Source organism: Rosa chinensis, chromosome 6 (assembly GCF_002994745.2).
Source record: "Rosa chinensis cultivar Old Blush chromosome 6, RchiOBHm-V2, whole genome shotgun sequence".
NCBI classification, from domain to species: domain Eukaryota; kingdom Viridiplantae; phylum Streptophyta; class Magnoliopsida; order Rosales; family Rosaceae; genus Rosa; species Rosa chinensis.
In genome coordinates this window covers 57,917,772-57,944,786 of record NC_037093.1, presented here as the reverse complement: position 1 = coordinate 57,944,786, position 27,015 = coordinate 57,917,772, and the positions used below count along the sequence as shown (strand labels likewise).

The following is a 27,015-nucleotide window of genomic DNA, read 5'->3' as shown; positions in this document are numbered from 1 at the left end:
AGAAGGCTGTAGGTTGTCGTTGGGTGTTTACTGTGAAACATAATGCAGATGGATCAGTGAATCGGTACAAAGCACGCCTTGTAGCAAAGGGGTTTACTCAGACATATGGTATAGACTATGATAAAACATTTTCCCCTGTTGCCAAGATGAACACTATTCGGGTTCTGCTCTCATTTGCTGCTAGTTTAAACTGGCCACTCCAACAGTTTGATGTCTAGAATGCATTTCTTCATGGAGAGTTAGCCGAGGAAGTGTACATGAGTCTTCCACCTGGGTATGTAGTTGCTTCTCCTGGTGATTTTGTCTGTAGATTGAGAAAATCTCTGTATGGTCTCAAACAGTCACCACGTGCTTGGTTTGGAAGATTTTCACAGTTTATGCGGAAGGTTGGTTACAGGCAGAGCAACTCAGACCATACCTTGTTTCTTAAGCATCAACAAGGGAAGGTAACATTTCTAATTATTTATGTGGATGATATGGTAATCACTGGTAATGATACTGTTGAGATGGATAGACTGCAGAGACAGCTAGCCTCTGAGTTTGAGATGAAGGACTTGGGTGAGCTTAAGTACTTCTTAGGAATCGAGATAGCCAGGGGGAGAGAAGGAATCTATTTGTGCCAGAGGAAGTATGTTCTTGATTTGCTGACAGAGACAGGTTTGTTGGATTGCAGACCTATTGACACTCCTATTGAGCAGAACCATTGTTTAGCTGAGTATCCAGATCAGGTACCCACTGATCGAGCTCGCTATCAGAGGTTAGTTGGGTGCTTGATTTATTTGGCTCATACTAGACCAGATGTTGCATATGCAGTGAGTGTGGTGAGTCAGTTTATGCATAATCCGAGTAAGAGTCACATGGATGCGGTTATGCGGATTCTGAAGTACTTGAAGTCAGCTCCACGAAGGGGAGTATTTTTTTCTAAACATAACAACATTCTTGAGGTTTGTGGCTTCACAGATGCAGATTGGGCTGGAAATATCACAGACAGGAGGTCGACATCAGGTTACTTTACCTTTGTGGGAGGCAATCTGGTTACATGGAAGAGTAAGAAACAGAAAGTTGTGGCACGTTCTAGTGCTGAGGCTGAGTATAGAGGTATGGCTCACGGAGTGTGTGAATTGTTGTGGCTGAGAAATCTGTTACGTGATCTGGGTGTCAAACTAAAAAAATTCCATGCAGTTGTATTGTGATAACAAGGCAGCTATTGACATATCACAGAATCCAGTACAGCATGATCGTACTAAACATGTGGAGGTTGATCGTCACTTTATAAAGGAGAAGCTAGATGCCAAAATTATTAGCTTTCCTTTTGTTCCAACTGAAGAGCAACTTGCAGATGTACTTACCAAAGGAGTTTCCAGGAAGGCATTTTATGACTCACTTAGCAAGTTGGGCATGGTTGATGTATATGCGCCAACTTGAGGGGGAGTGTTAGAGTGAGTCATCGTTCCCTATTAGGAATAGACTACAAGGGAATATATTGTTGTAATTACTTACCTTGTATATGTTGTGTAGTACGGTTGTAGTACGATTGTAATCTGTTTATATACACCACAGAATGGGTGTAATAAGATATCAGAAAAATTCATTCTCTCTATCTTGTCTAGTTTGACTGTTTCAATTGCTCATTTGCATGCACTCGATTTCTGACAACTTAGCATGCATGTGCCTGAATACCAATGAGCTTTATTTATATATGTCGAATTATTGTGTATATATAGATATATATGCTCGTTCTAAAGAGGAGTTCTTCAAGATTTAAATTTGTAAAGTCTGATTATTTCTAATTATTATAAAATATAATTTAATGGTCGAAACTAATTATTCTATAGATTTTGGAAGAATCATCTTTGCAAAATCTTTACCACTTTCATAACCATTTGGTCCATTTGGTTATCTAAAATGTGGATACAAATGAAACATGTTTGTTATATAATATTGGAGTGAGAGTTACAAGAATGACAAATGATTTTCAACTCGGCTAAAGTTTTCAGTTTTGTAAGATAAATATAGAAATAGAAAACTAACGAATGCATGGGTTCGATAATTACATCACTTCATTGGCACTTAAATTCCTCAAACTTCTATATATTGGCTACACGTACAAATTCCCACCGACCAGCAACCAAAAGGAAAAGGCCGGCTGACCTGTTCTAATGGGGCAACGAAAGATCAAACCCTTTGTTTCCGGCCGTCCGGCGAAGTGGCGAATCAAGTCAACCATCACTCTGATTTGGTAGATCTCAGTTTATGAGCAAGTGATTTAAAAGTATTGAGGATTTTGTAAATCATCAGGGCCCAGATTATGCCCCAAATACTACCACCACTAACCATAGCCTTCAGAATCAGACTTAGCTTACCCATTGTGTATGGAGGGTACCTCACAGAAATATCTCCGGCAAAACCTCGATAAATAACCGCCTTCTTATGGCTGAAAGCTTCGAAAGAGAATTTCCCATGGTATGCACCCATTCCACTTTCCCCAACTCCTCCAAACGGCAAAGATGCAACAGCAAGCTGCACCATCAAATGCATATAAATTAGATTCTAGACATGTTTAATTGGAATAAAAATGTACATTATATTTATATAGAGAGCACAACCATCCTATGAAGACTGACTTATGCATGGATGAACATACATGCATGTGTAGGTAGATTCCAAGTGGTTTTAAGAGAGGATTATTACATGTACGATAGTGTCATTGATAACTAAACCTCCTGCAGAGACGCTCCTTACAAATTGATCCTTCAGCTTCTTGTTGTTGGTAAACAAATATGCAGCAAGAGGCTTTGTTCCTGTTTTGATCAAATCAAAACTGTCTTCCACCTTGTCAACCTGTAACAAATTAACAGAGGCAAGACATATTTCTAACAAATCCCTTCGGCGAAAAAGTTCAATCATTAGAACACAGATCTGCTCTTTCGAACCTATACTAAAAAGCATGTTTGGTTCCTACCGTGACAATGGGAAGCAAGGGACCAAATATTTCCTCATTCATGATCAGAGAGTCTTGTGGGACATCGAGTAAGATGGTGGGAGCTATCCTCCTGTGATTAAAAGATCCGACGGGGCATTAGTCAATACATTATCATGTCAACTAATTCGATCAGATCGAAATAATTAACAAGTAACTTACAAGTTGCTTAAATCTCTTTCACCTCCATGGACAATCTTACCGGAAACGTCCTCCTCATCCAAGAGCTTTGTCAAGCGAGCATAGTGATTAGAATTAACAATACGAGACAAATCTTTCGATTGAAGTGGATTCTTCCCGAAAAAGTTATCCAATTCACGTTTTAGGGCCTCCACCTGAGAGCAATAGAAATGGGAGAAGATGAAAGACCGAATACAGAAACATCTCCGAACCAATTGACTATGAAGCATTGAAGCTAGTAAGCATACCAACTGAGGAGCAAAATCTTTTGTGGTCAACATGTAATCAGGTGCAACGCAAGCCTGTCCATTATTACTTCCCCACTTTCCTACAACAATCCGCCTACTTGCGACCTAGGAAAAACAAAATGATTAACCGAAACACACACACACAGGCTAAAGTGCGGACGTCGACAGTTCTGTGGCGTTTCAGGTGGCGTTGGAGGCTCAGGGCTTGTCGGACGTAGGCCGGATGCATCCCAGACCGTTCTGGGCAGCGATCAAGGTCGGAGGAGATCGAGGTTGCAGGTTCTGGGTAGCGACCTGACTTGCAACTGCAAGTTTCTGGGCAGCGCTGCAACCTTTTCGCCGGCGACTCCACCCAACTGCAGACTGGTCTGTCCGACCCCTGGCCTCCGTCCGGCAAGCGGCGCTGCTTTGTCGCTGCCTGAGCAGAGCTGCAGCGTCGACGTCCGCACTTTAGCAAAAGTGCGGACATCCTCTTTGGAACGCCTCCGTGTGTATGTGTCTATATATATATATATATATAGCAGCAAGTGATGAAAATGTAAAAACAAATTAGAGTTTCAGGACTTGGAAAAGAAAGATATCCATATATACTTGTAAGTCAATGCCAGAATCAACCACAGCTGGACATTTTCCTCCGAGCTCTAAAAGAACTGGTGTAAGGTGCTTCACGGCGCTAGCCATCACTATCCGTCCCACTCTTCGGTTGCCTGCAATGCACGTACAACCGTCTGAATTAGCCATTTTCAATATTGAAAGAGATATTCTATTTTTTTTTTTATCATTATATCCTTAATTGTATCATACAGACTATAAAATGAGGAGGCTAGGAAAATGAGTAAGAACTAAGAACCTGTGTAACATATTTTGTCCCACTTTTGCTCTAATAGTGCAGATGTTTCAGCAACAGCCCCCTCAACAACTCTAACACAAGAGTTATCCATGTAGTCTCCTAATAGTTTCGCAAGCAATGACGATGTGGCTGGAGCAAGTTCCGACGGTTTTACAACCACAGCATTACCGGCCGCAATGGCTCCGACAACTGGATCAAGGGCCACCACTGGAAAACAGATCAACATTACACAAATGTTATTATTTAGAAACCGAAATTAGGACTGGAGAATAAGCTTCGATATTAACGTACACAAAGGATAATTCCATGCTGAAATTACTAGTACGACACCAAGAGGCTCGGGCACTATTTCGGCTGACGACGGAAAAATGACTGGTGAAGATTTAACCTGCAGTTAAAAAGGCCGGTAAAATGCATACTGTTGATTGTTGTAGTTAGGGCTGTCAATGGGTCGTGCCGGTTTGGGTTCGTGTCAGGTCAAGGTATATGTCGTGTACGTCATAAGTTACAAACCCAAACCCAACCCATTTACTAATCGTGTTGAAAATTTAAACCCAAACCCAACCTATTTATTAAACGGGTTACCCGTTTCCAACTCGCTTAACTTATTTAATAAATAGGTCGTGTCGTGTTGGACAAATGACTCATTTAAGGATTAACACTACGACTCATTTAACTAAAAAAATGCATAAATTGATTAAATTCACTAAAAACTCTGTAAGATGAAGAATATAAATAACTGTATATAATTCATAAATAATTAAATCCAATAATGATTAAGCAAAATATTTCAAATTGTCCAATTCTAGGATCAAATACTCCAACATCCAAAATTTCATGAAGAAGTATAGCATAATCGGGTTATATGGGTTCACTTTGTGTTGGCGGGTTGACCCACGGCCGACCCGTTTATTAATTGGGTCATGAAGGGATGACCCGCGATCGACCTGCTTTTTAATCGTGCGGGTTCAACCCGCTTTATTTCGTGCGGGTTTCGAGTCGTGTTATCGGGTCAGAATTGACAGTCCTAGTTGTAGTTAATCCTTTCCTACTTCTTCTAGGAGAGTGTTGATGCACCTGCTTTACACTGTTGCTTTATGGAAATATCTAGATATTTATTCAGCTTTAAGAATTAATGTTGCTTAATCTTAACCACATGCTGGGTTGGATAAGCTTTAAATTCATGTAGTATTTAAGGCCTTATCTTAGCCTTGAAGTCAAGAGGGAACGAGATCTGAAAATACAAGCACAAGTTTGCTATCATTTTTTGTCTGTCCATGCTTCATGTTGCTACTGCAACTTTCAATATAAAACTCCTATATCAGAAACTAAAATTCTTATACGTGCTACTAATCATGATGTAGATCTTGAGGTAAACTCAAAAGAATGCATTACAAGCAAATAGACCTTTTCAGGCTTCATCCAAGACTTGAGTTCTTTAAGTGCCAATGTACACGAGTTCTTCAATAGCGCTATCTAACATTACAGAAGAAAAAAGAAAAATTAAACAGTCATATAGTTTTTATGTTTTGAGCACAAATACATATATTGTGCACAAGAGCACGACAAATTAAGATGGAGTTGGAAGTTTGGAACCTCTTGAATGTAGGATTCAAATTCTGGTTTGGAGAGGTCGGAGCGAAGAGCCTCAATGATTTCCTGTTCATGATACTCCGTCATTTTCTCAATGTTCTTCAGTTGCGACACTCTCCACTCGTAGCTTCTGGTCTTACCGGAGCCATAACTTTCCCTCAGCTCCTTCACCATAGCCGCCGCCTCTTTTGAACCGAACGCTACGCTCTGCAACTCCTTCGTCGCCATTAGAGTATCAGAGGCACAGATTACAGAAACAAACAGTTGAGGAGTGTATCGAATACGAGTACCTCATAGATTGAGCCTGGATGGCAGGCAATATATATAAATACACAGAGAGTTTTTATCACTTTGCATTATTGCCGCCCAACCAGAATTGATTAATTGTACGTAGCAGGGCGTTAACGGTGCATGTGCCCAACCTAGCTAAACATAAATGATCCAGTACTAACTCCTACCTAGAGTAACAACTCCATTCAATTGCCAGATTAATTACGCGGGCAAGTGCGTCACTGTTTTTTGTTTCTTTAATCGAAAGAGGCACTACTAGAAAATTGGCCAAAGGACACCCTCCAATAAGGGTGCTCATCACTCACAAAAGCCACCAACATCTTCATTAGCCACTATGCAGCCACCCAAACCTTGACATTGCTCTTTGCCCCAGTTTCCTTTGGAACATAGGGCACCAATACATTATCGGTGGGCTATTTTTAACCAAACTGACATGTTTGTCACATCACTCTCATATTACTTTTGTCAGGTGCCACATCATCTTTTACACCATTATATCTTTAATTAGCAACTCTAACATCAGTGAGAAACATGCCCCTGTTCAAGGAAAACCTAATTTGTGTTTAGCCCAAACTCTAGGTTACTTGACCTAGTGGTAATAGGATTTAATTAGAAGGATCTAGAATCCTAATCAATGTAGAATTACTTTCCTTGTATGATTGAGATTCTATGCATTGTAATCCTTTATATAAAGAGGCCCCTATTATCAATGAGAATACACAGCAAATTCCTCTCAAATTCAGTTTCCCTAAAACACGTTATCAGCACGAGACTCTAACCCTGAAACCCTAATTCGTAGCCCTCAAGATCCTGCAACCACCGCCCCACATATCGAAGCCCTAATCCCAAGGAGCCCAGAACCGGCGGCGGACCCACCGGAACCTGCCGGAAAACCCCTGAACCGGCCGTCGGAAAAATCGGACCGGTCTCTGCCCCTGCCGAGCCCCTGCCGAGCCCTGCCGAGTTCCTGCGCGCATCTGCCGAAGCCCCTGCGCGCATCTGCCGAAGCCCCTGCAAGCATCTGCCGAGCCCTGCCGAGTTCCTGCGCGCATCTGCCGAAGCCCCTGCGCGCATCTGCCGAAGCCCCTGCAAGCATCTGCCGAGCCCTGCCGAGTGCCTGCGCGCATCTGCCGAAGCACCTGCCGACACCTGCCGACACCTGCCGAACCCCTGCACAGCACCTGCCGACAGGCCCTGCACAGGCCCTGCAGCAACCCTGCACGAGCCCTGCAACAGCCCCGCACACCTCCGCAGCAGCCCTGCACCAACCTGCCTAGCTCCGGCCACCACCTCCGGCCACCAGTTTCCGGCCACTTTTCCGGCGACCTCCGGCCACCAGTTTCCGGCCACTTTTCCGGCGACCTCCGGCCACCAGTTTCCTGCCACTTTTCCGGCGACCTCCGACGACCATTTTTCCGGCCACCATCAAAGGACTTTTCCGGTCAAAATTTCCGGCTATTCTTCAAGGTAAACTTTTCTAAAAGTTCCCGTTTTTGAAGTTTTTCATTATTTTCTTCTTTTCTCGGGGACTTCCAACATCCCTTCTTCTACCCCCCTTTTCTTCTTCATAGGGGAGACCAATAGCCGAACTGTGGGGGTTCGTGCTCACTCCAAGCTTGGAGCTTGTAGAGACCTCCAAACTTAGAGTTTGTTGAGAAGAAAACGATCGACCACATACATCGTCGTTTCGATCTAATCCAAAACCCCTCTTGGAATCAGATTTTCTTGGAAGCGACTACGCTCAGAAAAATCCCTAATTTCTTGGAAGCGACTACGCTCAGAAATTATATAGTTTTTCGTGGTAGCCTTATTCGCTCCGAAACTAACCCTATTTTCTTGTTGTTTTTTCAGGATGAATAACCTGAACAAGTTGAGCTTTGCTCCACTAGAGACAACAGGCGCAGGATACCACAAGTGGGTCCGTGATGTGCGCCAGCATCTTAAGGCTGATGGGATCCTAAGTACGATCCAAGAGCCAAGTCAGGACGTACGTACTCCTCAACAAGCTGCTGCTTTTGAAGCAAATAGAGCTACGAGAGAGGCGAATGAAGCTAAAGCCATCATTCTCATGACAAGGCACATGAATGACGCGCTCCAAAATGAGTACCTCAATGAGGAAGACCCAAGAAAACTATAGGTGGAACTCGAGCAGCGTTTTGGCAACGTCCGTGATTCCCTGCTTCCAGACTTAGAAGTGAGATGGCATAGCCTCCGCTTCTGTGATTTCAAGTCTGTACTTGACTACAATTCAGAAGCACTTCGTATCAAGTCTATGATGGAATTCTGTGGGCAGAACATCACTGATACGATGTTGATCGAGAAAACTCTCTCCACCTTCCCCGTCTCTGCATTGATGATAGCCAAAAACTATCGAATTGATGTCAATGCTAGACGCATCACAAGATTTCATGAGCTAATTGGTGCCATGAACGTAGCTGAAAAGCACGACAACATACTTGTGAAGAACTATAACTCTAGACCCGTGGGAACCAAGTCAATTCCGGAGTCTAATTATAGTTGCGCCCCCAAGGGAGGACGCAAGGAGCGAAACCCTAAGAGTAGGGATAATTCTGGACGTTCTGGTCCATATTCTCGCCCTAAAGAGGAAGGAAATCGCCAAGATAGGCGTACACGGAACCGTGGAGGTAAACGTATAAAGAGAGAGAGAGGCCAAGCCTCCGGTTATGGTGGTAACGCCACCAAAGGCAATAACCGTCTACAAAACGCCCCCAGAGCGCCTCGATCAAGGGAATCTGACCATAAAGATGCTTGTCTCAGATGTGGATTAAGTGGACATTGGGCAAAGAAGTGTACTGCATCCCAGAATGTTGCAAACGCATACAAGATGTATCGTGAAGCAAGGGAGGCACATTACATGGAACAAGAAGGTCAAGATGGAGATCTCGATCTAAGGGTGGAAGACTACAAGGATCAAGACCCAGAAACTGGCGATTTTGATTAAGTCTTTCTATTTCCAAGAGATGTAGGCAATTGCCATATTATTTTTGTAGTAGATGCCAATGCTATTAGTCTTTCTTCAAAGTAGGCGCATACAATGTGAGTGTGATGTCTAGGAAGGTTTTGAGATCAGTGGTACTTAAGTGAGCCTCGCTCCACCGACATCTCTCTACTCACCTGGTCACATTTACATTGGAATTACCGAAAGGAGTTAGACGACTACCATTGTTTTGCATTAACTAGTTTATTGGATTAGATTTCCTTTGGTTAAAGAAACGATGATGTAATTCCGTTTGGCTTATTAATAAAAGTTGAGTTCTTTTCTTTATGACTCCTTTTTAATTACGAGCTTTTCTTTTAGGAATGGATGAACTTCAATGTCTTGCGGATAGTGCGACTACGCACACCATTCTACGACATAGGCAATTATTCATGGAGATGTTGCCTACATATTCATCTGTGACTACGATGGCTGGGCCATCAAGTTTAGTTCAAGGACATGGAATGGCCCAATTCCTTTTGCCCAATGGCACCTTGATTAAAGTCACTGAAGCTCTCTACGCTCCTAAGGCGAATCGAACCTTATTGAGCTTCAAAGATATTAGAGCCAACGGATTCCATGCGGAAACGCATAGTGAGAACGGAATAGAATTCCTTTGCATTACCTCTAATGATTGCGGAAGAAAGCGCATCTTAGAGAAGCTTATGTGTCAATCTAGTGGACTTTATGTCACTACAATTCGACCTATTGAATCCAATAATGTCATAAGAGAAGATCTCTTGGATTCAGACACATATTGGCTTTGGCATGACCGACTAGGACATCCTGGTCGTGATATGATGCTCCGTATACTAAAGACTTCACACGGACATCCATTCTTTAGAGTGAGAAGAAGCAAGAATCGAAAATTGATTCCAGGACTTAGCAAGACCGCAACAATTGCAGCATCTGGAGCTGCAGCCGTCTTGGGGCGCCATAGGGCCGCCCAAGTCCCATGTGGTGACGCCATTAATGGCGCCAACCATGAGCATAACGCCATGGTTGTTCCTCCTAGTGGCCATGACGCCACACACACCAATTTCCATGGCTCTAACGCCATAATGGGAGATGTAGTCACACACTTTGCTTCTAATAGCGCTACAGACGCTCAGGCCCAACCAAAATCCTCATTGGTTGCTTCTAAGGCCCCTCGCTCTTTCTGCAAAGCCTGTTCCTTCGGGAAATTAGGACCGAGACCGTCCTACGCAAAGGATCCCAAAATACTCATTCCGTTCTTACAGAGGATCCAAGGGGATATCTGTGGACCAATTCAACCACCATGCGGACCTTTTAAATATTTTATGGTATTGGTTGATGCATCGACACGCTGGTCACATGTCGCGCTACTGTCCACTCGAAATGCTGCTTATGCTAAACTTCTCGCCCAGATTATCCGTCTACGGGCTCACTACCCTGACCATCCTATTAAGTCAATTCGACTTGATAATGCTGGGGAGTTTACATCGAAGACATTCGATGACTATTGCATGTCACTGGGGATTGATGTAGAACATCCAGTTCCCCATGTTCATACCCAAAATGGTCTCGCAGAAGCCGCTATCAAACGACTACAAATGATAGCACGGACATTGGTTATGCGCACCAATCTCCCTGTTTTTGCTTGGGGATATGCAATATTGCATGCAGCGACGCTAATTCGTCTACGACCCACTACCACCCAATCTTACTCTGCGTTACAGCTAGTGACTGGATACGAGCCTGATATCTCGCACTTACGCATCTTTGGGTGTGCCATTTATGTGCCTATTACGCCGCCACAGCGTACTAAGATGGGTCCACAACGACGAATGGGCATTTATGTTGGATATGAATCTCCAGCGATAGTCCGCTACCTTGAACCCTTGACAGGCGATCTCTTTACCTCTAGATTTGCGGATTGTCACTTTGATGAGACAGTCTTCCCATCGTTAGGGGGAGATAAGAACACATATGTTCAACAGGAACGACAGGAATTGTCGTGGTCTGTCCCCACTATGTCTCATCTCGATCCCCGTACCGCACAGTCCGAACTTGAAGTGCGAAGAATAATCGAGCTCCAGAACGTAGCAGACACTCTGCCTGATGCGTTTTCTGATGTTGCCAAAGTGACGAGATCACACATACCTGCTGCAAACGTGCCTGCAAGGATCGATGTCCCAAATAATGGATATCACGCCTCTCCTGTGACACCAGGAGATGGCGCCATTGCCCAACATGGCAATGATGTGGCATCTATGGCCGCAGGTCCCGCAAGAAAGCGCGGTAGACCAATTGGTTCGAAGGATACTCGCCCTAGAAAGAGAGCGAACGAGGCACAAACAAATCCTTTGATCATCGATACTCAAAATCCATCCCATGACAATGTTCCGGATTATGGTTATGTCCAAGAGACATCTTTGGGGGACGCCTCATTGTCAGAACCTATCCCTGAGAACGTAGAGATCTCTGTTAATTTCACTAGTGTACATGGGACGTGGGAAAGAAACTCCATCATCATTGATGATGTATTTGCGTATTCAGTGGCGCGTGAGATTATTGAGACCGATGACATCGAACCACGCTCCGTTGATGAATGCCAACGTAGAGCCGATTGGCCAAAGTGGAAAGATGCGATCCAGGCAGAACTTGATTCTCTAGCGAAAAGAAAGGTATTCGGACCAGTTATGCCAATACCGCCCAACACCAAACCAGTTGGTCACAAATGGGTATTCGTTAGAAAGCGTAATGAGAAAAACGAGATTGTAAGGTACAAAGCTCGCCTTGTGGCGCAAGGTTTCTCACAACGCCCTGGAATCGACTACGAGGAGACCTATTCTCCGGTAATGGACGTCATAACGTTCCGCTACCTTGTCAGTTTGGTAGTTTCCGAAAAACTGAACATGCAGCTTATGGATGTGGTTACTGCGTATCTATATGGGGATCTAGATACAGAGATATACATGAAGATTCCAGACGGAATTCAGTTACCCAAATCAAGTGGCTCTAAACCACGGAGCGCGTTTGCAATTAGATTGAAACGCTCACTATATGGATTGAAACAATCCGGACGGATGTGGTATAACCGTCTAAGTGACTACTTGATTGGAAAGGGATATGTCAACAATGAACTATGCCCATGTGTGTTCATAAAAGGGACAAGTTCCGGATTTGCAATAGTAGCGGTTTATGTCGATGACATGAACATAATTGGCACCCTTAAAGAGTTAAGGGAAACCGCTGAACACTTGAAGTCCGAATTTGAGATGAAAGATCTTGGGAAAACACAGTTTTGCCTCGGTTTAGAACTTGAGCACCGTAGAGATGGTATCCTGATTCATTAATCAGCTTATACCCAAAAGATGCTTAGGCGTTTCAACACTGATAAGATTAAGCCTTCAAGCACCCCAATGGTCGTCCGTAGTCTTGATCCAAAGAAAGATCAATTTCGTCCAAAAGATGACGATGAAGAAGTGCTAGAGGCAGAAGTGCCCTACCTAAGTGCAATAGGCGCTTATTGTACTTAGCACAATGCACAAGACCGGATATCTCATTCGCTGTGAACTTGCTAGCTAGATATAGCTCTGCGCCTACACGACGCCATTGGACTGGTGTTAAAGATATCTTTCGATACCTAAGTGGTACGATCGATATGGGCTTGTTCTATCCCTTCAGAGAGAAGATGGATTCGGACCCATCAAGTGCCAGGGACGCCACACATGGTGGACTGCGTTCCCTCTCCCCATCCCAAAACGATATAAGTGTCTTGGAAGGTTTTGCTGATGCTAGGTACCTCTCTGACCCACACAAAGGTCGCTCCCAAACTGGTTATGTTTTCACCATGGGAAAAACCGCGATATCTTGGAGGTCTACAAAGCAGACCTTAGTCGCAACCTCTTCGAATCATGCAGAGATTATTGCTCTTCACGAAGCAGTTCGTGAATGTATATGGCTTCGATCCATAGTTACGCATATTCGAAGTAATTGTGGTTTGAAGTCTACCACAGATGAGCCAACGAGCATTTATGAGGATAATGCTGCTTGCATTGAACAAATGAAGCAAGGCTACATCAAAGGCGACAACACCAAGCATATATCGCCTAAATTCTTCTACAATCAGCAACAACAGAAGCTCCTCAAGATCAAAGTGAACCAAGTTCGATCTGAGGACAATGAGGCAGACTTGTTTACTAAGTCATTGCCCAAATCCACGTTCGAGAAACATGTGGCAAGAATTGGCTTGCGGAAGTTATCTGAACTCCCATGATCGTAGTCATCAGGGGGAGGCGCAGACATCAGGGGGAGATGTCTACATGTTCGTCTCGAATCGTGAAGGGTGTGTTGTGCTCTTTTTCCCCTTCGACCGAGGTTATTTTTGTCCCACTGGGTTTTTGTTACTCGGCAAGGTTTTTAATGAGGCAACGAGAGAAGCACCGCGTTTGGGCAACACAAGGGGGAGTGTTCAAGGAAAACCTAATTTGTGTTTAGCCCAAACTCTAGGTTACTTGACCTAGTGGTAATAGGATTTAATTAGAAGGATCTAGAATCCTAATCAATGTAGAATTACTTTCCTTGTATGATTGAGATTCTATGCATTGTAATCCTCTATATAAAGAGGCCCCTATTATCAATGAGAATACACAGCAAATTCCTCTCAAATTCAGTTTCCCTAAAACAGCCCCAAATTTTTTTTAAAAAAATTGGTGCCATTTTTAATTGGCACCAAACTGGAGCTTTTTTTACCTCCCCCCCCCCCCTCTTTTTTCTTCCTGGTCATTAGTCTTGTATCCACAATATATACATGGTAATACACACTACTGATAATAAAAAAATTAGACAATCAGATACATTTAATGGTCCCGAGTATACTGAACATCTGAAATTAAATCATACGTCATAGAGTAATAGCACTTTCCGCTTTGTGGTGATCCTCTTTGGTCTTTAGCTCTGTCCAACTTTTTAAGTCCGCCTGTAAATGTGGACAAACACAACTACAGGTCTGTCACCATTTGTTTACATACTAAACCAAAATCTTAAAAAGAAAACAAAATGTCAGCCTAACGAGCAAAGTGCCCCAATTAGAAAAGCATAATAACTCATGTTAAGGAAGCCACCCCATGCAGAAAAACATAACAATACCTGCAAGTGCAACCCTTCAAAGCAAATGAGAAGTGAATTGGTACCTACAGTTCAACAAAAGTTAATTAATATCAAGCCAATAAAAGTAATAAACAAGAGGAATGAGAGTCAATATGATGAAAGCATTAACAAGAGTGTATACAAGTACAATAAGTAATCTTTTAAAATTACTTGCAACATTGTCAGAACACAGAACCACAGACACATATTGCAACTAAAGCATTCAAGAACACAACTTATGAAGAAATTCAAAGTAGAATAAAGGAATCTGCAAAAACACCACTGACTACTTACAGATTCATTGTGACCCATCAAAGGATGCATCAAGGTACCATCAGAAGCATTTCGTACACATTCTACAGCTAAAAGGGCACCATAAAGAAGAAAACATAAAATAAATAAGTGCAAATTTTACACCATCGTAAGAAAAAAGAAAAAAAAAAGCAACGACGGAAGAAACAATAATCCATAGCTATATTACCCTTCAACCAGAATGAACACTCTTTCAGTGAGAGTTGAACTGTAAACTAAGACACCTGTCACATGACCAACAATAGAAGGCAAATCTGTCAGAAGGAACAATACTTGTTAGCTTCTACATATCCACAAAAATAGATCAAAAAGAGAGTTGTGATCTCAATAAAAATGCAAATCTGATAAATACACCATTGCAAAATTTTATAAAGAACAAACTTCACAATGTAAAACACTCAAAAAAGAATTTGAAGGAGATGATATTTTTAAAAGATACATAGCCAAATTACAAAATATAGGAACAAATTTAACCCAAATGATAATCAGATAATTTCAGAATAATAGGAAGAAACAGGGGAATCCTAAATTGTTTGTAGACATAGTGGCATTGAACCAACTCCCACTAAACATATATTACAGTCCTAGATATATCCATGGCTAACTATACATCATAATGCCCAAGGTACAAAAAAAATGCTAAAAATTTGAGAAATTAGTGACTTCAAATTGGCTCCTATTGCTAGACCCTTTAACACTCTATATTCTAAAACTCTAATCAACACTTAGACGAAATTTAGAGGTTGAACTAAATATATAATATTTTGGCAGCATACCTCTTCAACACTTAGACGAAATTTAGAGGTTGAACTAAATACATAAATGTATCATTACGTTGTAAGAACCTAAAATCATCACACAAGTAACCAACATTTCAAGCAAAATTTCGTCATTTTGGGGCACATCCAAATCTTGCCACCTACATTTCTCTCACTTGGACAACACAAAGCTAGCTAAACACTGTTGTATGACATTTTACAAGTTACACTCATACAACAGAAACAAGTAAACTATTGTACTATGTAGTAAAAATCAGTGCATGTGAGGTAGAATTTGGAGCCAAATTTAAGTTTAGGTAGGAGGGAAATCTGCCGCTAATTTTTTTTATCATTCACACAACAAAATATTCTTATCAGTGTTGTGCAATCACCTTCTACATAAAAACTTCAAAAATTTTATGGCCTTATACAACGTGAGGTTCTTAATCATGTTGTATGATTGACTTTCCATCATCACACAATGTCTTCTTTTTTTTCGTTGTGTACAAACTGTTGTATGTTGAGGTTATTGGCCTAGTGTGTTCTTCCTTGGTCCTGCTATATATCAATATATCATCAAAATACACCACGACAAAAGAACCAATAAAAGGACGAAGAACCTGGTTCATAAGCCTCATAAAGGTGCTAGGTGCATTAGACAACCCGAATGGCATAACCATCCACTCGTATAAGCCATCCTTGCTCTTAAAAGCTGTCTTCCACTCATCCCCTGGCTTGACTCGAATATGGTGGTAACCACTTCAAAGATCTATCTTGGTAAACACCTTGGAACCCTCCAGCTCATCAAGCGTGTCCTCCAAACGAGGAATAGGAAACCTGTACTTTACAATTATCTTATTTATGGCTTTGCTGTCAACACACATCCGCTATTGATTGCCCTTCTTAGGAACAAGGAGGACTGGTACTGCACAAGGACTCATACTCTCACGAATGAACCCTTTTTTCAGCAAGTCTTCAATCTGCTCCCTCAAAATCTCGTTCTCCTTGGGACTCATGCGGTGCAAACTAGCTCCAGGCACCAAATCAATCTGATGCTGAATGTCCCTCATAGGTGGTAAGTCGTTGGGCAACTCATCTGAAATCAGCTCTTCAAACTCTCCCAACATATTCTGCACTTCCTTAGGGATCACCATATCTTCCTTTTCTGCAGTCAACAAACCTTTAATCACCACTGGACAGAAAACTTTAGATTCTTTAAAGGCTTCCTTTATCTCAAATTCACTGCTAGACAAGGTCAGAAAACTCTCCCATTTCTTTCCACCAGACTTCTCAAATTGTAAGACAGGAGACATAGCAATTTTATGACTATTCCATATAAACATCATCACATTATCTCTGCCTTTGTAAGTCACATCCACATCATATTTCCAAGGTCGCCCAAATAAAATATGACAAGCATCCGTGTCGATAATACCACACAGAATGTCATCTTTATAATGCTTACCAATGGATACCGATACTTTGCAGGACTCAGCAACTCGAACCTGTGGACCTTTTTTGACCCACCCAAGGGAATAAGGTGCCTCATGAGGCTGTGTAGGTAACTACAAATACTCCACCAGCTCTTTGGCTACAAAATTTTCACAGCTCTTATTATCCACAATCAAATTGCACACTTTGTTATTAATGGAACAAAGTGACCTGAAAATATTACGTCACTGCCCATCTTCTTTAGGAGACAATAAAACCCGCTGCAACACAATATTAACATTTTCAGGAGACTCCTCCACCGCAAACTCAGCCCCGTCATAATCATCATCTCTTTCAACTTCTTCTTCATCTTCATCATACTCACATATAAGAGCAGCTTGTCTCCTCTCAGGACACACATTAGATCTATGCCCAGGCTTGTTGCATCTATAGCAGACTTCTGTTGTAGGCCTAGCATAAGGATTGTTAAGCCTCTGGTTTGGGGCCCTATTTGGAGCACCACTAGAACTGCTAGAATTGCGAGTCCATTTAGAAGGGGGATTGGAAGCTCTAGAAGCACTTCATGTATTCTGCTGTAAGGCTTTACCCTTGTTAGTTGAGGCATTTACCAAATCTGTGCTCCTTTGGTAGTTATATCTTTGGAAAGAAGAAGCTCGTGAAGGCTTCTCTAACAATTCTGCCTTCAATGCTAGATTTGAAGCTTCTGCCACAGTCCACACAGTTTGCAACCCAATTTTCTCTTGAATGAAAGGCTTCAGCCCACTAATATAACGAGCCACCTTCTGGCCCTCAGTTTCTCCTAGTTCATTACGCTCTGAATAACGTAAGAACTCAGCGGTGTACTCAGCCACTGTCCTAGTTCCCTGGACACATTCAATATACAACCTGTACATAATCTGCTCATAATAATCTGGCAGGAATCTCTCCATCATCGGCTGTTTCATTCTTCGCCATGTTTTAACGCTCTGCTTCCTCTACTTCTTTCGAGTATTCTGCAACTTATCCCGCCAAACTGCAGCAGTACTCTTCAATCTCCAGGCAACATGCTTAACCTGCTTGTGTTCAGGCACCTCTATAATCTCAAAGAATCTGTCCACCTGAAGCTGGCAATCCAGGTAATCTTCCACACCCAAGTTGCCTAAAAAGAAAGGAATTTCAGCCTTGACTTTGTAATCCTGGTCAGCTTGTCCTTGTTGTTTAGGTTGCACAATTTCTTCTTCAGACTCAAATTCTAAATCATTATCAACAACTTCACCACTTGGACCCTAACTCGCTAGCCTCCTTCCTCGCCTCTATTCCGATTGTTGTTGTTGTTATTGTTTTGTTCTCCCACCAATCCACGAATTTCTCCAATCTGATTGTTCATGGTGTTGATGGCAGCGGTAAACGCTGCGGTAAGAGAAGTGGTAAGAGCATCAAGATCTGCTTTCGTAACTTCACCCATTGCTACCAAGGTAAATAGGAGAGACAGGGAAGACCTGCTCTGATACCACCTGACGCAGTCAGAATAGTAACCTAGGTTTACAAGAAATAAACATAAATGTTAATGCTCAGAATACCGCCGTAGGGAGTCGGCTTCCGATAACGTGGACAGGAGTCCAATCTTCCGATATGTGTATGTTTCTGAAACTCCCACTAATCTGTCAAGAGAAATACAACGGCGTCAAGAGGGGAGACCGTGGTTGGCGGTCTTCGCTCCTCCGATGCTAAAGTTAAGCAATGTACTTGTATTGACAAATGTAGCGGTGAATAGATGTTAAAAATGTACCTTTTATGAAGAGAGAAAAGTGGACCTTTTATAGGTGAAAGAGTGAGTTACCTCACTCTTGTTTTCGATGGGGGACTTATGTACCTCAGTTTGCTGAGTTTTGGTTCTTTTCTGCAGAGCCAACTTTGGGTGGCTTGTGTCGGCGTGTCGAGGCGTGTTCCGGCCTGGAGTTGACTTGTTGGTGGAGGTTGTCATGCTGTGTTTCCGGGGGTTACACTATATAAGTCATTCCGACAGTGTGACATGGTCAAGTCTTGAATGCTTATTATGGCCGGCAGATGCTATGCATGTACACTAAACAAAGAGTTCTGGAGTCAACCAGAGATAAAAGAGAAAATTCTCTATTTGATTGATAATAAGATGAAAAGATAGTTCTGCAGCCGTTTAAGGTTGCTTTTATATGAGAAAAGAAACTCTAGGGCGACTAACAATGAAACCCTAAAGCCCACGGGTAAAAATAAAACAAACAAAAAACAAACTAGGAAACCGAAAATTCTGAAAAACAGTCAATTGCATTTTTGAGGCCCTAAACGACCCCGAAAGCCCGAAAAGGCCCACACTTCATAGCCTAACTATGTGTTTTGTTCCTAGCGCGATTTCCTTTCCGGAAAGCTATGGCACGATCGAATCGGACACCAAATGCGAAAGTTGCAATAGTAACTTTAGTTTTTCTTTTCCTCCTTTTGCACAATCGAATTGTTCTTCAAATCGGGCTGCCATTCGTTCTACATCAGTAAGAAATGTCTTGTATGTTTATTAAACCAGATGCTAATTGTCCATAAACACAGTGTTTAATCAATATTTCACATTTTCACGTGTTCTTCTCATGCTCAACCTAGCTCGAACAATTCAAAGATGAAGAAGAGGCGATGAAGCATATTTGATACATAAAATTGGGCCTTTGACGTGAATGAACCCTTTGACGTGAAGAAGGGATCAAAAATCTATATATATATATATATATATATATATATATATATCTCCCCCTATCTCCACCCCCTCTCACTACTTCGCACTGCTCTTCAGTTTTATATGCATTAAACGGATCAACAAAATTTCAATTGATGTCCATTTTTCTTATAATGTACCCATGAATTGCCATATCACACCATTCTCGTTACTAAATTTGAATGGAGGATTGGAGGTTGAGAAGGAATTTAGAGAGAAGAGGAATGAGAATGAGCATGAATCATTATTTTGAGCCTGATTATCCTCAAACACAAGTAAATTTTTCTATTTCTATCCATTTTTTTCTCCTGATCGACTCCCCCAGCGAAATGAAAATATATGTTGGAGTCATTCCAAATTTTCTCGTGGCCCCATAGAAAAGTGATTCCCCATGGTGATAGGTTGATAGCTAGTAAACACATAATTGGATTCAAATTTGCTCACCACCAAAGTATTGGTAATGATACCACCACTAAATATAAAACTGTCATGTGTTATAAAATATAATTATAGTTAATCATGATGTTTTATTAAAAAAATATAATTTAAGTATTCAATTAATTCTATATTAGTAGTAAAGATGACATGACAAGTTTTAATAGAGTGATATCACCACAAAATAAAAGTAGTGAGCAAATTTGAATCCCACATAATTCCTTCAATTGAGAATTATTCTTTTTATTTTCATTCCCATTACGAGAGCTTTTTTTTTTTTTTTTTTTTCTTTCACTTAAAATTTAAAGAGGATCAAAGGATTTCACTCCTACCCACATGGTGACTTGAACCCATGACCTGATGGTGACTCGAACCCATGACCTGAATTTTAGGTAGTATTCACCAAACCCATGACCTGGATCTTAGGTAGTAGAGCTCCTCAAAATGTTGGGTCCCAAAATCCAATATTTGCAGCGGCTCTTGAAGTCGGCGAGGGACAAAGGAAGCAGACAAAAAGGGCGTGTGCCCAGCGCCCGTTCCAATTGGGCCAGCTCTGTACAGTTCATCAAAAGCCCATCCAAAACAAAAGGAGACGCCGCAGCGAATCGTGTGAACCAAAATGGCACACCATCACGGTCTTCTCTCCCCATCACTCCCAACAACTCCAACAGCATCCCACTCCCAAATTCACACTTCCCTCTCTTCTTCTTCAACTCCAGCCATGGCCTCCGTCGCTCTCGGCGGCGCCGCCGCTGCTACCTCTACTCGCTGCCTCCTCCCCTCCGCCAGAGCCTCCCTCTCTCTCTCTCGCTCTTCTCCTTCGTCTCTCAAATGCCTAGGCCTCGGCTCTTCTCCGCTCATCTCTCACCTCTTCCTCAGCCGCAAAGCCTCGCCGATGGCTTGCTCCTCCAGCCGCGGCTTCGCCGCCGCTCCGAAATGCGCGGCTTCCGATCCCGAGCAGCTCAAGCTTGCGAAGGAGGACATCAAGGAGCTCCTCAAGACTAAGTTCTGCCATCCAATTCTGGTAACTAATCAATTCTGTGACTGAGAATTTTAATCTGCTAATGGCGATCTTCGCGAAACGTTGAGATTGACTGACTGTTTTTTTTTACTGTGGCAGGTTCGGCTGGGATGGCACGATTCTGGAACTTACAACAAGAACATTGAGGAGTGGCCGCAGAGAGGTGGAGCTAATGGGAGCTTGAGGTTTGAGATTGAGCTTAAGCACGCCGCTAATGCAGGTGATTAACCTGAGCTAATTGGAAATAAATTGAAAGTAAGCATTGGAAATGTTGGTTGATGTTTAATTTGAGTTGGTATTTTAGGTCTTGTGAATGCTTTGAAGCTTATTCAGCCTATCAAGGACAAGTACTCTGGTGTCACATACGCAGACTTGTTCCAATTGGCTAGTGCTAGCGCTGTGGAGGTTTGTCTTACTCTAACTCATAGCATTATGTCAATCAATGTAGATTAAACCTTTTTTTTTTTTTTTTTTTTTTTAAGTTTAGAAAATTATTTAAAGGCTGTATTCTGTTGGAATTTTCAGGATGCTGGGGGCCCAAAGATTCCTATGAAGTATGGGAGAGTTGATGTTTCAGCACCAGAGCAGTGCCCAGAAGAAGGAAGGCTTCCTGGTTAGTAAGATATTTGTGTATGTTTGGGGATTGCGCAAACATAGAAAATCAATACGTAGAAATAAATAAACATGGAAGTGATCGTTTGGTGATCCATTTAGACACCCTTTTTGCTAAGTTTCTCAACTTATTCTTGAAATATTTGTCTGCTGTTTGTTCAGATGCCGGCCCCCCTTCACCTGCTGATCATCTACGTGAGGTGTTCTACAGAATGGGGTTAAATGACAAGGTGAGTTAAAGTTCTTTTTACAGCTTTCTGGACATCATAATGTGCATGTGATGTCTGCTTATAAAGCTGTTTGATGTGTAGGAAATAGTTGCATTATCAGGGGCACACACTCTGGGGAGGTCCAGACCTGAACGCAGTGGTTGGGGCAAGCCAGAGACAAAGTATACGGTATTGACTTAGCATTAACATTTCATCTTCAATAATGAACAATTTTAATGTGGCTTGAGTTGGATATTTTCCATTCCAGTGGTTTGTTTGAGGATTTGAGATTTTACAGTCAGTTTATGCACATATAGAATGGATAAATGTTTGTTTACAATGTTAACATTGATTCTTTAGCATAGCCGACCTAGGAAAGCATTTTATTTGAAGAACCCTTCATTAGTTTGTACTCTAAAATAGTATGGAAAGATCATTCTCTAGATGTAAATATCACTTTACTTATGTTGTTGTTGATTACTTAGGATAATGAATTCAGGTTGGCCATATGTTAGAGGTATTCCTTAGTAGCAGCAGCTATGATGAACATATTAATAATAAGAACAATAATTTTAATACGATAACTAGTAAGTTAACTACTATTATTTTGCATAACAGAAAGAAGGGCCAGGTGCACCAGGAGGACAGTCTTGGACAGCACAATGGTTGAAGTTTGATAATTCCTACTTCAAGGTTTGAGATCTGAATACACTTAATTTGACACTTCACCCAACACGAGGCTAAATGGAGTTGCAGGCTGGTATTGGTTTTTCTTTTGCTTATTGTTGCTGTTCTGTACAGGATATCAAGGAAAAAAGGGATGAAGATCTACTAGTGTTGCCAACTGATGCTGCTCTTTTTGAAGACCCATCATTCAAGGTAAGACATAAATAGAATTGAGCGCGAGGCAGTTTAATTCTTAGATGTGATGACATGGAAGTTTAACATAATTTTCAGGTATTTGCTGAGAAGTATGCTGAAGATCAAGAAGCCTTCTTCAAGGACTATGCTGAAGCTCATGCTAAACTCAGCAATTTAGGAGCCAGATTTGATCCTCCAGAGGTTTGCTAGCTTTCAATCTATTGTTTTCTATTTATAGGATTGAACTACTTGTACAGCCAGTTTAATTACCACAATGCCACATCCATTTTTAATGCTTAAGCAAGGGGAATTTAATTCCCAAATTGATTTTCATTAAAAAGGAATTAGAAAGAAAAAGTTGACATGGTGATACGCAATTTTTTTTAACAGTTTCATTGTTGATATGCTTGAGCACCGTTTCATTGTTTCATATGTTTGAGCACCGTTTCATTGGATAATAGTCTTAATAGAGCTCAATACCTTTTTCTTTGCCCTAGATATATGTTCTAGTTTTCCTCAAACAACTATTTTTGTTGGCTCTGGCGATTCAGCTACTTATAATGGGCACCCAAAACTTCATTTGTCCACAGATGTAGAAAATGTTCATTTATTTTCAGTTTGCCTATTTGACCTTCTTAAATTTGATGATCAGGGTATTGTGATCGATGATGGTGCACAATCTGTACCGGAAAAGTTTGTGGCAGCTAAATACTCATCTGGCAAGGTTGTAAACACGGAACTCTCAACTCCTTGTTCTTTTGGTCAATTATTATAAAGAATGCCTTGCATATTTGAGCATTAAAGACAATTACAGAAGTTTTTATTTTTTATTTTTATTTTTATTTTTGTGTGGTACAAATTTTTCATGGTCTTTAATTTTCATGGTTTTCTGCAGGACTAGAAAAAGAGTCATGTTTTGTAGTGACGTCTCTTTTAATAATACAAGATGAAGCAATTTCAATTCCTGTCAAACTCACATGTAATATAGTTGGAAGTCTTAAATGAAGGAGAAAGGAATAAAAATTCAATAGTATTACCTATGTGAATTGCAGAGAGAGCTATCAGACTCTATGAAGCAGAAGATCCGGGCAGAGTATCAAGCTATTGGTGGAAGCCCAGATAAGCCTCTACAGACAAACTACTTTCTAAATATAATAATTGTAATATCTGTTTTGGCAATTTTGACATCACTATTTGGAAACTAAGTTCTGGGTTTTTGTTTTTTACCAATGGAATTGTGTTGTTATTTTACACTTCATACTGATATCACAAAGTGATCCCAAAGGTTATATGAGATTTATCTGCTAATTTATACTCAATTTCATCCATGATTTCAATCAAGATCAGTACTTCAAATGTTCTCTGTGTTTGAAACTTCTGCTGAACACTGTTGACCTGTGTGATAGTTGGACTCAGTTATATATACATATGTATACGTACATGTGGCTCCAAATGTGTTAACTGCCCAGAATTGCACACATTTTTGGTTATATCAGAGGAAGTTGAGCTATCTGAGAATTGCATTGCACCGTCATTGAAAACTCATCTTCCGGTAGCTTAATGGCGAAACTTTTGTTCTTCCACTGGACAGAAGAATGTTCATGGAAATTTTGAAAGGTTATGAGATACCAATATCACTCAAAATGAATGAAGTGTAATTGGCTGAATGATTCATTGTATTTTCGGTGTTGGTTTCAACTTACGCTGGTACATTATTCTACTCTGCAACAAGGAAATCTATTTGATATTTTTTGCATTCTGAATCTAGCAGTGGCCAGTATGCAAATCTTACCGGCAATAGTTTTAACATAAATATGTATGTAGTGATGGATATGAGTCAAGCCAATAGCCATTGACATAAGTTGACCTATGATGTCGTTCACTTTATGCAATTCGGGAATACATACAGATAGTTATATGGTGGATGCCGTTAGTTTATGGATGTGTCCCCGGTCCAGTTAAAATGATACGCTAATTGCCCATGTCCAAACTTGCAAGTAATAATATTCCATCAGTAGATTGAATATCAGTTTTTGAGGATCCATTCTTTGCTGGCTTCTCTGTTGATGTTCTCTTCTGTTGGAATTTGCTGATGATTTATTCATACTTGTTGTCTTGTTGGTCTAGGGAGTCTCAGCTTTCGAAGGTCTCCTGCCATTAGTACTGAAACATAGAGTATTGTCTTCTATTCGATTCGATGTGAGGTGAGGTGAGGTGAGTTGAGAGTCTCATCAGCTCGAGTCTGTAAAGCAATCTTAATGCATTGTACCCAGGTTCCTAACCCATCCAGAGTAGATATTCTTTCTTGGAGAACAAAATTTACTCTCCAACTTGGGCGTATGTGGCAACATAAAAGGCAAGATAATCACATATAATCATATTAATTACCAGATTTCCTTTCCTGGAATAGAATCTAGAGTAGAGATTCTTTCTTGGAGAACAAGATAGTCGTTGCTCCTGTATAATTGTACTCTCTTATTCTAGAGTAGATACACAGAAAACACTAGGGCTCTGAATCATCTGACAAATTTGTGTCTGTAACCAATAATCATGGCGGTTGCAGCAATCGGAACGGCTTCGCTTGCACCAGTCTTTCAAGAACTCTGCGATCAAGTTACCCAATCGATGGAGAAGAATCGCAAGTTCAAAACTCTCTTGGGCTACTTGCAGTGCTCGCTCAACTCCGTGAAAGAACGAATCATCCAACCTATAGAAGAAAAGCCCGAGAATTTCCCAGATGAACAAATTGAAAGTTTGATGATACTAGTGCAGAAGGGCCTAAAGCTAATAACTGAGAAGTTCTCCAAGCTCCGACGTTGGGACCTCTATTTCTGCATGGATGATCACACCGTCGAACTTCTCGGTTTGGATAGTGTTCTCAGAGAGCTGATGGAGCAGTTTTGGGTAATGGAGTTACGTGATGTGAATGACATCAGAGGCTATATGCAATACTCGATGAGCCCCGAAGTGTACAACTTGTTGAATGAAAATCTTCAGAGAATCGTAGATACTTTTGAGAAGGCATGGGAGTCGGATACCATGGCTCCGGAGGAGCCAAATCATGAAGAGGAAGAAGGAATGGAACAAGCAACGCTGTTGGTGTTTGAGACATTGTTTGAAACGGTCCATGAAGTGTTGAACAAGAAGAAGACGCCTGTGATGTTTGAATTGCTGCTTGGCGATATTTTTGACAGACTCTTATTGTTGAAACCCTTTATGGAAAAGAAGGCAAAAGCATTTGATGGCACAGACGAGGAACTAAGAAATTTCAAAGCAAAGATGGTGAAAGGGGTGGAGATTGTTCGCAAGAGCTCTGGGTTTGGTATGTGGGGTGGCTACAATAAGAGAAAGTATGAGTGCATCAACAACCTACTCGGACTGAATCAATCTCTTGAAAGACTATTATGTATAACGAGATGGGTGGAGGCAAGGAAGGCGAGGCATTACTTGCTTTTCCTGAAATATTTGAAAACGGCTTCCAATGAATTAAAAAGCAGTTATCTGGTGCAGAATCAAACTGAGAGAGCTGATGGCAAAGAATGCGAGGAAGGCCTAATTGAAAGCAGTGTTGTGGTGCAGGATCAAGCTAAGAGGAAGGCCTTGGCTTTTAGGATGATGGTGGAGACGGCTAATGAAATTAAATGCAGTGGTACGAGTGGTGCAGAATCAAACTCTCGGTTTGCTGATTTAATGTGATCAAAGTGTCAATGGTAGTGGACTTCCATAGCTAGTTTTTTTTTTTTTTAATGATTTCTGCATGTCTTTATACTGCAGCTATGCATTGTGTTAGCACTATCAGTTTGGTCAGTGATAATTTTGATTCTATCTTTTGGTTTTCTTTAGTACATGTGTTCAGTTTGCTTAAATATAGTGATTTGCTCAAATTTTGAGCCTTGGCTTGGAATTTTTATGATAGGCTCATATGAGAGCCGTCATATAATTTCAGAGTCGTCATGCAATTTCAATGTTTTAATTTTTTTTAATTTTCTGTGGTCACATTAGAAAACTAATATTATATGATGACTCATAATCATAGAGAGTATAACTCTATCAATTAATTAGCTCATATCGAACATTTAGAAGTTAAACCATCAGGTTGCATCAAGTGAAGGGGATAAAGATAATCTTTTAAGGCAGTGACTTGTAGTTACTTAATGGATAATTCTTCAGTTCATCATTTCAGTAAAAAAAAAGCTTTGATCAAATTAGTCAGCTTATTTTTCGTTCATCATTATAATAATAATTGTTTTACAAAATCGAGTTTGTTTTTTAGGAATAGTTCCCCATAGATATGTTTTTCTAAAGATCTCAGCACATGGCCAAAAAACAAAAATTGCTATGTAGTGGATTCTAGTACTTTGTAGACGAAGATGGAATATTCTCA

At 41.1% G+C, this 27,015-nt stretch overlaps 3 protein-coding genes across 7 annotated transcripts; 2 read left to right on the top strand and 1 right to left on the bottom strand.

Moving 5' to 3' along the window:
* Positions 1 to 2,050: 2,050 nt before the first annotated feature.
* Positions 2,051 to 6,149, bottom strand: LOC112173279 (aldehyde dehydrogenase family 3 member H1). Its single transcript, XM_024310885.2, has 10 exons — positions 5,855 to 6,149; positions 5,666 to 5,734; positions 4,550 to 4,646; positions 4,259 to 4,465; positions 4,000 to 4,115; positions 3,409 to 3,513; positions 3,143 to 3,315; positions 2,963 to 3,053; positions 2,692 to 2,841; positions 2,051 to 2,520 (listed from the first exon to the last, which is right to left on the bottom strand). The coding sequence occupies exons 1-10, from the start codon at positions 6,077 to 6,079 to the stop codon at positions 2,227 to 2,229; spliced, it is 1,527 nt and encodes a 508-aa protein (XP_024166653.1). The 5' UTR covers positions 6,080 to 6,149; the 3' UTR covers positions 2,051 to 2,226.
* Positions 6,150 to 20,510: 14,361 nt separating this feature from the next.
* Positions 20,511 to 23,987, top strand: LOC112172888 (probable L-ascorbate peroxidase 6, chloroplastic/mitochondrial). 2 transcript variants are annotated; one of them, XM_024310384.2, is made up of 11 exons: positions 20,511 to 20,952; positions 21,049 to 21,169; positions 21,254 to 21,354; positions 21,475 to 21,562; positions 21,724 to 21,791; positions 21,873 to 21,959; positions 22,389 to 22,463; positions 22,572 to 22,649; positions 22,728 to 22,832; positions 23,284 to 23,355; positions 23,684 to 23,987. In XM_024310384.2, exons 1-11 carry the CDS (start codon positions 20,548 to 20,550, stop codon positions 23,834 to 23,836), a joined length of 1,353 nt encoding a protein of 450 aa, XP_024166152.1. In that variant the 5' UTR covers positions 20,511 to 20,547; the 3' UTR covers positions 23,837 to 23,987. The 2 variants fall into 2 exon arrangements, with proteins under 2 accessions (XP_024166152.1, XP_024166154.1); XM_024310386.2 differs by lacking the exon at positions 23,684 to 23,987 and adding an exon at positions 23,527 to 23,648 and having other exon boundaries at positions 20,513 to 20,952.
* Positions 23,988 to 24,130: 143 nt separating this feature from the next.
* LOC112172890 lies at positions 24,131 to 26,544 on the top strand. Of its 4 annotated transcripts, none has more exons than XM_040509011.1 (2): positions 24,131 to 24,835; positions 25,195 to 26,544. In XM_040509011.1, exon 2 carries the CDS (start codon positions 25,257 to 25,259, stop codon positions 26,325 to 26,327), a length of 1,071 nt encoding a protein of 356 aa, XP_040364945.1. In that variant the 5' UTR covers positions 24,131 to 24,835; positions 25,195 to 25,256; the 3' UTR covers positions 26,328 to 26,544. The 4 variants fall into 4 exon arrangements, with proteins under 4 accessions (XP_040364945.1, XP_040364944.1, XP_040364943.1 ...); XM_040509010.1 differs by having other exon boundaries at positions 24,131 to 24,840; XM_040509009.1 differs by having other exon boundaries at positions 24,131 to 24,845.
* Positions 26,545 to 27,015: the final 471 nt, after the last annotated feature.

What these genes read in the sequence shown, in the direction of transcription:
- LOC112173279 (XM_024310885.2), bottom strand. Translation starts at nt 6,079, where the DNA reads ATGGCGACGAAGGAGTTGCAGAGCGTAGCGTTCGGTTCAAAAGAGGCG. An exon ending in ATTCTGGCATTGACTTACAA is followed by an intron (nt 3,514 to 3,999) that starts GTATATATGGAT and finishes TGTTTTTCCTAG; the next exon opens with GTCGCAAGTAGGCGGATTGT. An exon ending in TCAATGACACTATCGTACAT is followed by an intron (nt 2,521 to 2,691) that starts GTAATAATCCTC and finishes TTGATGGTGCAG; the next exon opens with CTTGCTGTTGCATCTTTGCC.
- LOC112172888 (XM_024310384.2), top strand. Translation starts at nt 20,548, where the DNA reads ATGGCACACCATCACGGTCTTCTCTCCCCATCACTCCCAACAACTCCA. An exon ending in AGAAGAAGGAAGGCTTCCTG is followed by an intron (nt 21,563 to 21,723) that starts GTTAGTAAGATA and finishes CTGTTTGTTCAG; the next exon opens with ATGCCGGCCCCCCTTCACCT. An exon ending in GAATGGGGTTAAATGACAAG is followed by an intron (nt 21,792 to 21,872) that starts GTGAGTTAAAGT and finishes TTTGATGTGTAG; the next exon opens with GAAATAGTTGCATTATCAGG.
- LOC112172890 (XM_040509011.1), top strand. Translation starts at nt 25,257, where the DNA reads ATGGAGAAGAATCGCAAGTTCAAAACTCTCTTGGGCTACTTGCAGTGC.